At 36.1% G+C, this 12,102-nt stretch overlaps 1 protein-coding gene across 1 annotated transcript in view; it reads right to left on the reverse strand.

The window, feature by feature from the left end:
* The window catches only part of KIF25 (kinesin family member 25), a gene marked incomplete at its 5' end in the record, with an annotated part of 42,276 nt that overhangs the window by 26,485 nt on the left and 3,689 nt on the right, over positions 1 to 12,102 (reverse strand). The window contains 5 exons of the mRNA XM_082756483.1: positions 540 to 582; positions 2,422 to 2,510; positions 3,827 to 3,930; positions 7,119 to 7,257; positions 9,089 to 9,205. Coding sequence (XP_082612609.1) covers positions 540 to 582; positions 2,422 to 2,510; positions 3,827 to 3,930; positions 7,119 to 7,257; positions 9,089 to 9,205 — 492 coding nt within the window. The remainder of the gene's footprint in view (positions 1 to 539; positions 583 to 2,421; positions 2,511 to 3,826; positions 3,931 to 7,118; positions 7,258 to 9,088; positions 9,206 to 12,102) is intronic.

Genomic DNA, 12,102 nt, shown 5'->3' on the forward strand with positions numbered 1-12,102 from the left:
AATTTTATATCTCAGTAATGGCCTCAATTAATGCTGGAATGTCATCTGGATTTGCAACCTCAGTGCTCATTCTCCTTTCCCCGATGGATCTAAGCCAGGACACTTTAACATGCTTGACTGCTGTACCACGTAGGCTGTTGTGGTTCAGGAGATATCATATTTCTCGGCTAATGCATTAGTTGGGCTCTAATAATAAAATGAAAAAGACCTAACATAATTACAGAAATGGTTACAGTAAATACAAGTGGCTCAAAGGGACTGATTGCAGGAAGTCTGCAATGGTTTGACTACTGCAAACATACAAGCTCCAGTTCATGGATGATTGCACCAGCAGCAGCTCCAAGCTACTATTACTACAAAGATTCAGGATGGAAACAGCACAAATCACCTGCTATTGCACCCATGGGAGATCAAAGCTGGGCACCAGTTGACAAGAAATTACCTAATTCTGTTTCAAACCTATAGTTCCCAGGTCCCTTTGTTTGTCTTTACGACTATCAGTAAATGTGCTCTTGAATTTCACCATCAAATATACTCACATCATCAACAGCATATGCCACTTTTTCTGAGAAGTTTCTTTGTCTGTAAGGAAAAAAAAAAAAACAATTTGATAAAAAGGTAGCTTTCAAACCTAAATGTTCCATTTAGCTCTGGAAAGTAAATGCTTAAAATATCTGTGAACTACACATTGTCTAAATAATACCTTCCAGAATTTCCATTATTATGGTACCATGTGCTAACACCACAGTTATTTGTGAATAGTAATAATGAAAAAATACATCAATATGCAATCAAGCAAAATAATCTGTTTTAAAAAAATAGAATAAACCCAATTAAGACTAATTCACATGCAAACCATTCTATTGTTTTGAAATTGTAATATGAGCTTGTAACAGGAGGTTTTCCCTTTAGCACATTAAACTGAAAAACATCTTTTTAGGTATTTGGCCCTGATCCTGAAAATACAGTCAGAAGTAATTTTGCAACCATTACTAGTCCAAAAAATGACTTGGATTGCTGAGGGGCATAAATGCATTCAAATCTTCATTCACATGTTTTCAAAATCAGCCCTCGGTTTCACAACTAAGTTTTATTTAAATTTATTTTTGATCTATTAAGAAAAGTTTGTCTTAATAATTGTGTATTTAGCCCAGTCCATCCTGTTTCATGCCATGATTTGGCACCTAATTGAATACAGGAACACTGTTCTAACAGAAACAGTGATTTGGTTATTTCCCAGGTATATCAAGCACAGGTTAATGCAAGTTTCCCCTTCAGGCTCTTTGAAATTTCTGTCTTGTCTAACATTTCATATTATTTTAATTAAAACATTTTTTTTTCCTAAAATTTGGCAAAAGTGAACAAATTTTAAAACACTCTTTTAGAACTACCAGCCAGTAAAATTAAAATAAACGCCCTAAATAGTAATTTTCTGATGGGTCAGATGATGGTATTACTGTTTTCTAGCCACCCACCTAGTCTTCCCCTTCTTTCTCCAAGTTGTGTATGTTTCAGTTCCTACCGTTTTTCATAGTAGTAATCTATGGAGAATTCAGCTCGTTGTGGCACATTCTTGCACTTAATCCCCCTTTTCCTTTTGGTTCTACAGATGTGTTGACACTTCAGTTACAGTAAGTGCATTATAAATTAGCAATGTTGAGCCAAATTATACAGAAATAGAATTACCAGCATTTGTACTGACAGCAAATCCATTCTGCAGCATGACAAAACAACTGAAATGCTGAGTGTGTTTCTCTACCTGTAACATCTGACAGCTGCTATTACATTACTGTGTCCCAGGCTTTGTGCCGGATGGTGAATATACTCTACACTGTCTGCAGGTGTGTTACTTCTGCCAAACCACAGATAATCTTGGATTGTTAAACAGCTATGGGCTTCTATTCAGGTCGACACAATTTTAGACAAAGGGTTAAGATTGACTAATGCCAATTAGTCAATTAATGCCAAGGAGAAAGAAGAAAGAGTAATTAGTTTTTTACCACTCACCACAGATACAAAAACAGAAATATACAAGAACAGAAATATACAAAACAATATACAAGAACAGAAATATACAAAAACAGAAGTATACAAGAACAACTTGCGCCAGGGGTGTTTTAGGTTGGATATTAGGAAGAACTTACTTACTGAGAGGGTTGTGAGGCATTGGAATGGGCTGCCCAGGGAAGTGGTGGAGTCACCATCCCTGGAGGTCTTTAAAAGACGTTTAGATGTTGAACTTAGCGATATGGTTTAGTGGAAGACTTGTTAGTGTTAGGTCAGAGGTTGGACTCGATGATCTTAAGGTCTCTTCCAACCTAGACAATTCTGTGATTCTGTGATTCTGTGACATGTGACTATTATTTTCACTTTATATTAATTATGAGTCAGACAAGATATAACACAGCCGTAATAAATTACCTATCTTGTGATACTGAATGTTCATCAGCATTATCAAAAGGTAGAGATGGCCGGATCCTGCAATGGACTCTGATATTTCCTCTCAGCTCCTAGGATTAGATTATTAACACAATTTAACACAAAGTACTGTAGAGGACAAATACACTCATGCAGACATGAATGTGTTTAAGAAAGCAGGCAAAATCACAGCCTTAGACTTAAACTCTGTGGAGAAAAAAGACTGTATCAGTATCATTTGCTTTTTCCTAACTTTAATTGAGAAAGTATAACCTCTTCAGAGCTCTGAAATGGTACAGTCCTCTCCAGTCTGTACAAAAAAGAAAAGATGCTTTCAGTGTGAACCATTTCAGTCTCACTCTTCAGTCTCCTTCCTCTTCATTTGAGCTTCTTCACTTATATTAACTCAACAGCCAACATTAAACAATGCATTTCTTCTCAACCAGCCCCCAGGAACATACAAGATATAAAACATTTTGTTTCTTTTTCTCTCCACTGTGTGGTCATACGTGACTAAAACGCCAGTATTGATTTTTCTTTTTAGGCTGCTTCAGACTTTTCCTTATCTAACCTGGTGATCATTTCTTTTCATTGTGGATCAGGGAGAATAGCTTGCTTGTGATGACTAGTGAACACTGGCATTAACTCCCCACACTGCCTTGGGGATTATCTCAGTAAACTGAAACACAAAGCAGAGTTTGGAAGGTAAGTACTTTTTAACGAAGAGCTTCTTTTTCTGAGATAGAAAAACTTAGAAGAATCCTGTTTGAAAGTGGCTTGTCTTTCTAAAAATCAGGTTCTGAATCAGGCAACTCAAAACTAGTCATCTGGGGGATGGGCAGAAAGAGTAAATTTAAAGAACAAAAAAAAAAAAAAAAAGAATCCCAAACAAACCATCACTAAAATCTGAACAGGATACAGCTACATATATATATATATATATGTGTTATAAAAAAAAGGAAGACAATTTTTCAATTTCAAGTTGATCACTTTAAGAATTCTAAAACAATTTCAGAGGTATATTTCCACTTTATTGAACCTGAATTGATAAACCTTGAATTTCACATTGTGGATGAATTGCTAGAAGAGAAATGGCATTTTCCAGAAGCTACAAACTTAGGGGATGAAAAAACCCAAATTTTGCTCACTATTCAAAATTTATGATATTCCTTAGGGCCATATTATCCAGGACTGCATTTGGAAGATGCTTCTGTAAAAAGAATGGACTGTGGTTTATCATGAGATGAAAGTGCCTCAGCAAAGAAATGCACCTTATATAGAAAGTTGAGGGTGGGAAGTGATAAGTACACTTGTAAAGGACAATTATATGAATTAGTTTCATTGGTGACTAAATTATTGGTATAATTACAACAAAATAAGAAAACATTCTGTCATTGAAGATACTTACAACTAAGCTGTTATGTAGAACTCTCCTCTTTTGCTTTTCTTTTTCATATCTCTCTGTCACCTCTTGTAGGGACTGCTCAAGATCAAAAGCTTTTATCTGAAACACTGCAAGAAGAAAGCTGTTTCAAAGAACTGAACTCTGTGACTTTACAAACTAAATTTTCCAATAGTACTTCATGAAATATAAGCATAAAACTTTTTAACTTCTTCCAGACTTAAATTAGGAAGATTAGTTCTTGATTTACCAGTCACGTCAGAAAAATTTCTTCTCACTATGAAATGTCTATGCACAGTTAAAGATAATTACCACAGGTACATGTGCATTTTTGAAAAACGATCAAAAAGAGAAGACATTTAAAGGCAATTCAAATGTGTAAGCTTACTTAGAATAATGTTACCTGTCAGTGAAGCCTGAAACCTAAGCCTGAAGCAATCTGTTTCTGGATGGGGCTGTCACTTGTGAGGCTTATGCTATATTTGCAGATTATTAGAGTCATGCCAGCTAAAGTCATGAGAAGTTAACCTATCATTTATCATCAGTCTCATTTACAGCGCTACTAATCCTGTAAACAGCTCTAAGACTCCCCTTTAAGACTGGTACATTCACTTTTTCATAAAAATGATTGATCTGTTGAACCCTAGGAAGTCTCCTTCAGAAAACTGAGGAGAGCAGTAAGGGGCCTTATAAAAGCCTTCTACCTTCACAAATGGTTTTATTTCAGACCAATTACATTAACACTGAGCAGGCCTAAAACAAACATACAGTCCAGAAGGCTCATAATGCAACTGTAAACTTCTGTAAAAAGCAAGCTTTTAGGAACCCCAGAGGGAAATCAATTGCCCCAGCTATTAGCAAGCAGTTCAAAGATGAGGAGTAGCAAGCAGTCAAAACCATGGTCTGAGAGCTGTTAGCAGGATAGCCACCAGCCTGAATGTGTTACCTTACAAAAAGAAAAAAAAAAAAGAAAAAAAAAAAGATTTAAAATTTCAGCATGTCACATACATGATTTATGTTCTCTGAAGTAGATTAAAAATCAGGTAACTTCAAAGGACATTTGTCTGAACTAGAGATTTCACAGATGTTGTCTTTATAGTTTTCATGCTATTCACCTCCAGCTCATGATGTTTCTTCACAGTGCATGCACACAGGGGAAACATGATGTTAAAAGCTGGGGAGTTGAAGTAAAAAAACTTCAGTACGAAAAATGCTTTTCTTGCATACCGTATGTGGACTAACATTAGTTTGTCTTCATTTGGAGAACCACATGCAAGTCTATAAAAACAAATTGTCAAAGGCAACTCTTACATTCTCATATAGTATTTTTCAAAATAGGAGGTGGGAATCCATTATTTAAATAAGCTCCATAAGAAGTATGCTAACTTATAAACATGTATACACACAAGCTTTCAATTCTTGAAGGCTCTTGTATGAGCAAAGTTAAAGATAAGCAATAGGTGCTAAGAGTACTTACTCCTTCTAGTCTTCAAAGAGAAAAAAAATTGTTAGGAAAACAAGCCTAGAACAAAAGAGTATTGGACACTTCTCTTTTATCTGAATTATTGCTATTTATATTTCACTGGGAAAGATGACAGTAGCCTGATTTTCAGACAATGACTAAATATTTCTAATGAAGGGACTACCTACTTATTACAGAAAAAAATGTATAGTTTGCTGCATGTCTATTACAGCCTGAAAAATTAACCTACTTATATGTTTTTTCTACAGTTCTCTCATTTTAAATCTCTACTTTAGGATTAAACTGATAACATATGCTCTCTCTAGAATACACATTTTGGGCTTTTTGTTTAGGAAAGATTATATTTAATTTCAGGACAGCAATTCTGACTGTAGTATCTAACCTTAACAATGAAATCTTCATTTAAAACATCTGACAGAGATCTGAAAAATGACCACATTAAAAACATGTCACCCACCTATGTACTGACACACAATTTTGTTACAGGCAACAAAGCATCTTCTGGTTATGATTTCATAGAAAAAATGGAAGGTCAGTTCAGTCAACAGGAATTCACAGGGCCTCATAAGGAATATTCACCATTTATATACATCACATTAATTGAAGTGCCAAATTGAACCTCCGATCTGTTCCTATAGCTCCCTGCTTCAATAAGGGGAACATGCACATTTAGCTAGGGTTAATTTTATATTTTGTTTTTCTTTTTCCACTTTTAAAATCAACTTGTTAAAGCATTTTCTCTACACAGATAATACAGTAATCTAATCCATTTTAATCATAACGTAATACATAACATACCGGGACAAGTTATGCAAATACATGTCACTAAGCATGTTGTTTGTTGCTGTTGACATGAGTAGCCCTATCAGAATCAAAGCAGTCCCAAAATTGTTTCAAGTAAGTACAGCAGAAGGAAAATGTACATTTTATATAGCAACACAAAGATATCAGAGAATCACACAGGGACTCTGATTATAAAGTTCTATATATGTTGTTATTTCATCAGCTTCATAAATTTCAAACAATTATAGCCCCATGTCACAATCTGTTTTGTGTTGTGTTCTCAGACCTGGTAAGAGCATCACCAGAATCAATCAGATTGGAAGCAGGTGCATAAATCCATGCCAATAGATCCAGGTATAGGACCAATGCACTTAGTCCTCAATGATGAGGGCAGAGAGTACCAGTGCTTTGTAGGGTCTGCTTTACATCTACACATGAATGAGGACCAGAATTCTGAAACAGAATTCAGGTAAATTCTGTTAATTACCCAGGTAATTCTAGGTAAAGAGCATTGCCTATGGTGTTGTTTTCCACAGACCAGTAAGTGGAACTGCTTTTGGTTTCAGAGTAAAATTTTCTCCTAAATATACAGAAATATGAAAAATCTGGTCTGTCCTAAATTCAGACGTTATTTTCAGAACTCTATGAAATCACCTAATTCCTTATTTGGTACAGCCAAAAGTAGGCAAATTGCAGCTAAAGCAACACATTCTTTATTGAGCTATTTTAAAATCATCGTGATAACAAGCCTTAGAACTTTGGTTTAAAAATGTTACAGCTGAGCTAACTCAGCAGCCTAGTAGCAGCTGCAATCAACACAAAAGCTGAATCCAAATTATCAGCCATATTGCCCTGAGAAAATGCAGGGTTATTTGTACTCTTTCTAACATTTCAGGATTCCTTGATGACCTAACATCAAACAAAACCAAGTGCTTGTGTCTCAGAATCAAACTCAATCTTTCAATGCTACTAATATTTGCCAATGACATTGTTGATGTTACATGTTTGAAATGTAAGTGCAATGAGCCTTACTTTGCATTGCTTCGTTTTGCAGCTGTATCTCTTGGACTGCTGTCAAAGCTTGGTAAAGATAAGCCTTGCACTGACGCTGAAAGTCTTTTGAAAGCTCAAGAGCAAATGAACGGAGGCTCTTCATGTCTTGCTTAAGCCTCTTAACAGTAAGAAGAAAAAATATGTTATAAAGACACAAAAACAGCCATTAAGGAAGAATCAATATAACCACAATACAAATAACAGAGGTGAGATATCACAATCAGGAAGAACCCTCTACTTGATGAGAGGAATTCTTCAGGAGTCTGTCTTTCAGCACGTTAAAGAAGGATCTTGCAAGATATTCGCCAATGTCACATCCTAAAGATTTCAGCAAGACTTTAAGGATCCTTACTATCTTACTTGGTATACAAGGACCATCACACAGCTTTGGATATAACACAATATTATTTTTATTTCATCAAACAAAAATAAGTTTGTGTGTTCTGTCCACTTAAAAGGCACATCCAGAATCAGCAATGTAAAACTGTGATCCATGTACCCCTTACACAGCATTCATTTTCAATCCTTTGATCAGGAGGTATATGTTAAGGTTCTCCCTAAGTCATTTTGTATATGGGCCAGTTCTATGCCTTTCTTCAAGAACTGATGTGTTTTGAAAAGATCAGAAACTTTTATTGTTCATGAAATATTTCCATTATTAATGTAACTCAGCATATTATGCATGATGCAACTTCTAAATGTTTATAAGAACAGCTTACATTCACTTAGAAGTCCAAAAAAAGTAAAAATAAATTAACTTGATTTTAGGATTAGGAGACTTCTTGCCATCTTAGTCTTGGAAAGGACATGTAAAGCCATCTGCAAGATGTACTTCATGATACCTTCTCTCATAGAAACACTGTGATGTTTCATTAGTCAGCCTTGTACAAAGTGCCATGTATTATTCTGTGACACTTTATTTTTCCAGTTTTGGTACTGACCTTGAATTAATTAACTAGGTTCAATGATAAAACAAAAAACTAAACTAAAGGGAGAAAATCACTGTAGTTTTCCTTCTCAGAACATAACTGCAAACAATTTTTTTATTTTATTTTTTAATTACAGGTATAGGAATGCTATTAATTTAGACTTTTATTTGGAGAGCTTTACGCTCTTTTAGCATTCATTGATCTCTGATTGTAAACCATCACAGCCCGCTGATATTGCATCACAAGCACTTCTGCCATTCTAGCTATCCTAAAATATAAAGCTCCACTGCAAGACTTACCGAGAAAAGTATTGCTACAATTAAGCTAAATCCTTTTGCCTGAAGGAAACAGATTTCTTTCCTGATCCATTTTTTGCTACCCTCAGCTATTCAGTGCTACCCTGAGAAAAGCTGACATTTTAAGTATCCTTAAAAGGAACAGAGTGTTCTGTAGAGTAACTTAAGGAACATGTACCTCAACAAAGAAAAATATTATTGTACTAGTATTGGAAGAACAGTTCCAGTACCTTTGTTGCAAATGAAGACAACCTGACTGAGAGAACAGGGAACTAATCCTGATTCCGAGGTCCTCCAGAACAGAAGAACTCTCAGTGAAATCAGTGGAGCTCTCCAGTGCCCTTGTTAGGATCTGGCTATCTGGTTAAATGACATCTCAAGTATTGTTTCTTAGGGGATGTCTATGTGATAGTCATATCAGGGATTCAAGATTTTGACTACTAAAATAGTTCAGATATTGATACCAGTCTATACATGAGATCCTGTAACTCAGAAGCAGCCACTTACCGACTGCTCAGGTAACTTTGCAGCCTATTGAAGCAAAATCACTACAAGTTTTAAGCCAACTCAGACACTGCTACACTTTGCTGTAAGAACTGCAGTGAATAAAATAAAACCATAGATCAGGGTCAAATCTGACCATTTTCTGTGTTTTATTGTATTTCATAAGCATGTATATGTTTATGGCATAGATTGTACCTACATTATTATTAAATGTCTTTACCTTTATTGCCTCGTGTAGGTGGGTTACAACAGAACTTCTCTGCAATTTCTGCTGCTGCCCATGAGCAGAGTAGAGCTGCAATACTTCATTAGTGCTTCTTCCAGCCAACCCTTGATACTGTTTAAAAAAAGGAAAAATCACCTAAAAATCACTTCAAAGTGCTCCTGTTTTTTGTTGTGTTTTGTCCCCTTTGTCCCTGTAAACATTGGTAAGTCAATCATCTGATTACACATGATGTCCAATTACACAATTTCTTTGCTTTTTACATTATTTTTTTCCAGGATAATTTCTAGGTAAACTGGCTAACATCACAATATTCTACTTCTATACGGTGTTAAACCTCAACATGAGAATACTAAAACATGAGAATACTAAAATGCTTTTGCAGTACCTAAAACCCCATACTTGTGCTTGAGGTGTTTCGAAGTTAAAACCATGCCTTCCCTCACAGAGAAGGGCTGCTCACATAGCTGGCATCAGACTATATTTAACACAGAAAACTCTCTCAAAAGACAAAAAACAGGATGAGGGGCACACCAGCTAACTGCTGAAGTCCTGAACACAGCCCCCAGCTTGGTGCTCATTTCTTTAGCTGCCTGCCAACACCGACTCCATTGCATTCAGCAGAGTTGCAATGGTGCAAAACTGCACGTAGCTGGGTCTTCAAAGTAATCAAAGCAGTTTTTTTTTTTAAGGGACGAGAAGGCTTTCTAGTAATCTAAAATATCCTATTATGCAAAAGCAATTTTTATGGATAAATTTTTGAGATCAAAAATTGAAATCAAAAGAATAACAGAAACAATACAACTTTAAATCTGTCCCAGCAAGAACAGAGGGATGAAATCTATGTAGAGTACTTGTGAAATTCTGCAATATGACAGAATCTGTATTATATTAAAAACTGCATTTTTGTAATTTATTGACAACCCTGGTACTGAAAATCAGCTGCAACTTCTTCACCTACCTTTCCCAGCAACCTATCATCATCTGTCATTCCTTAACCAGCACTGACAGTCTCCTTCCTTATGTTTGGGATGCTCTTGTCTCCAGCACATACTTATTTCCTAGCTTATTCAGACCATAAATTCTGTGACTGCAGTTCCCTGCTTGTTAAATTAACAGAGGACAGAAAAAGCACAATGGCATAAAAGAGGAGTTTGATTTAATTCCAGTCACCTGACAATGACAGGAAAAAAAATTAAAAAGATTTAATTATATTTGAAGTTTAACTACAGATGATATCTGCAAAAACAACAATATAATATTTGGGAGATGTTAGAATAAAGAAAAATGATATTTTCCAAGAAAAATATTTAACTCATCTAAACCAACTTTTTCATACGCTTTTTATTTGCAAACGCAACTGGAGGCCCTGCACAGCTACATAATATTTCAATGCTAATTTTAAAAGTTCTTACATGGAAAAGAAAGAGCAGAAAGAGATTATTTAAAAAGTATTCTTCTCTTTTATTACAGGCTTTAAGCTCCCAGAAATTGAGACAGCTCCTATACTGCTATTCCTGTGTTCTCTTACTCTGGGGATTTTCAAGACTCATGTTACTCAGACACAGTATTTATAAATGTGCTTGACAAAAATGCATACAAGCAGTGCACCAGAATTAATATTCTAACCCCATATGAAAAATTAAAAGCATGTACAAGCAGTTATAGCACTGAAGCGTTGTCATTAAATGAGCTTAAGTTAGCAAAAAACAAATGTATTTTTAACATCTAGTATGTTTTCTACCACCTGCGTAGGTTCCCCCTGACCATTCTGTTTTTCTCAGCACAGAGGACACAGATGCAATGGTCAACTCTACCTTCACTGCAGTCAACTTCTCATCCCTCCCACTGTCAGGTTTGGCATTTTTGCAAATGCTGCCGTGGTTTTGAGGTTTTCTCCATTAAAATAGCTTTTGCATTCATCAGAATTCTTTGCTGGTCAAAATTTGCAAATCTGGGCTTGGGCATGAGAAGACAAAAAAAATGGCTATAAATCTTCTTATTATAGCTTTATTATAATCAGAATTGAAACCAAGCTACTTAATAGTGCAGTCTCAGTTCTGCCACCAGACCCATTGTGGCAGACTTGGCTTTATGTGTCTGCAGGATCAGGAGGACCTCAGGAGCTGCAAACCAAAGCAAGGGGTATGCAGGTAGGCAAGCGTTTCCAAATACACAATGGTAAGCCTGCAGACAAAGAATCTGACTTTTAACAACTCTTATAGTACATGTACGCTGCTAAGATAATAATATACAAGGCTGTAGAAAACAGTGTCAGGGCTGTTTATTCATGATTGTACTAAAGATATAGGCAAGGGAAGGTCTATAGCAGGAGATAACATTTGTATTAGACTGATGCAACTGACAGACAAACTTTTACACTGCAAATCCTGATTTAGGGCCATCCTCGTAAGTTTATCTTCAAAGCTCCATATCTCGCTGCAGCCAGTGCACACTTTCTTCACACTTTCAGATTCCTGGGCCAAATTAGCCAAGGCAAATCAAAATTTTAAGTGTACTTAACTAACAACCTGAGTAGAAACATCAGTGCAAGGCTAGTTATAAGGTATTTCCACTAATCATTTGACGATGCTTCTGACTGAGGGTGGCATCACTGGCATGCTCCTCATTGCTGTAGGTGCTCATATCTTCCCGCACCTTTTGCAACAAACTGAAACAATTCTGTGTTTTTGTTTTGTTTTTTGGTGTTGTTGTTGTTATTGTTTTTTGTTTGTTTGTTTGTTTTCCAGCAGCTACACATCTCATCTGTAATGGAAAAGCTGGGCCATACAGAGATCCAAATTATCTAGCTCTGGAGGGAATCACGTTATGGATATCTACTGATGGTTTCTGAAGGAAAAAGGCTTTTGTGGTTGCTCTGTCCTGGTGTCTGCCCTTCCAGCACCCTTTTGTCAGTTTCAGTCACCTCTGACAGACGAGAGATGTCTCAAAAGGCTGCATTTCTGCAGCACATCCCCACAAAGGATACAGCTCTGGAAGCCGTATGTTTT

Source organism: Aythya marila (assembly GCF_965140915.1).
Source record: "Aythya marila genome assembly, chromosome: 3".
Taxonomy (NCBI): Eukaryota; Metazoa; Chordata; class Aves; order Anseriformes; family Anatidae; genus Aythya; species Aythya marila.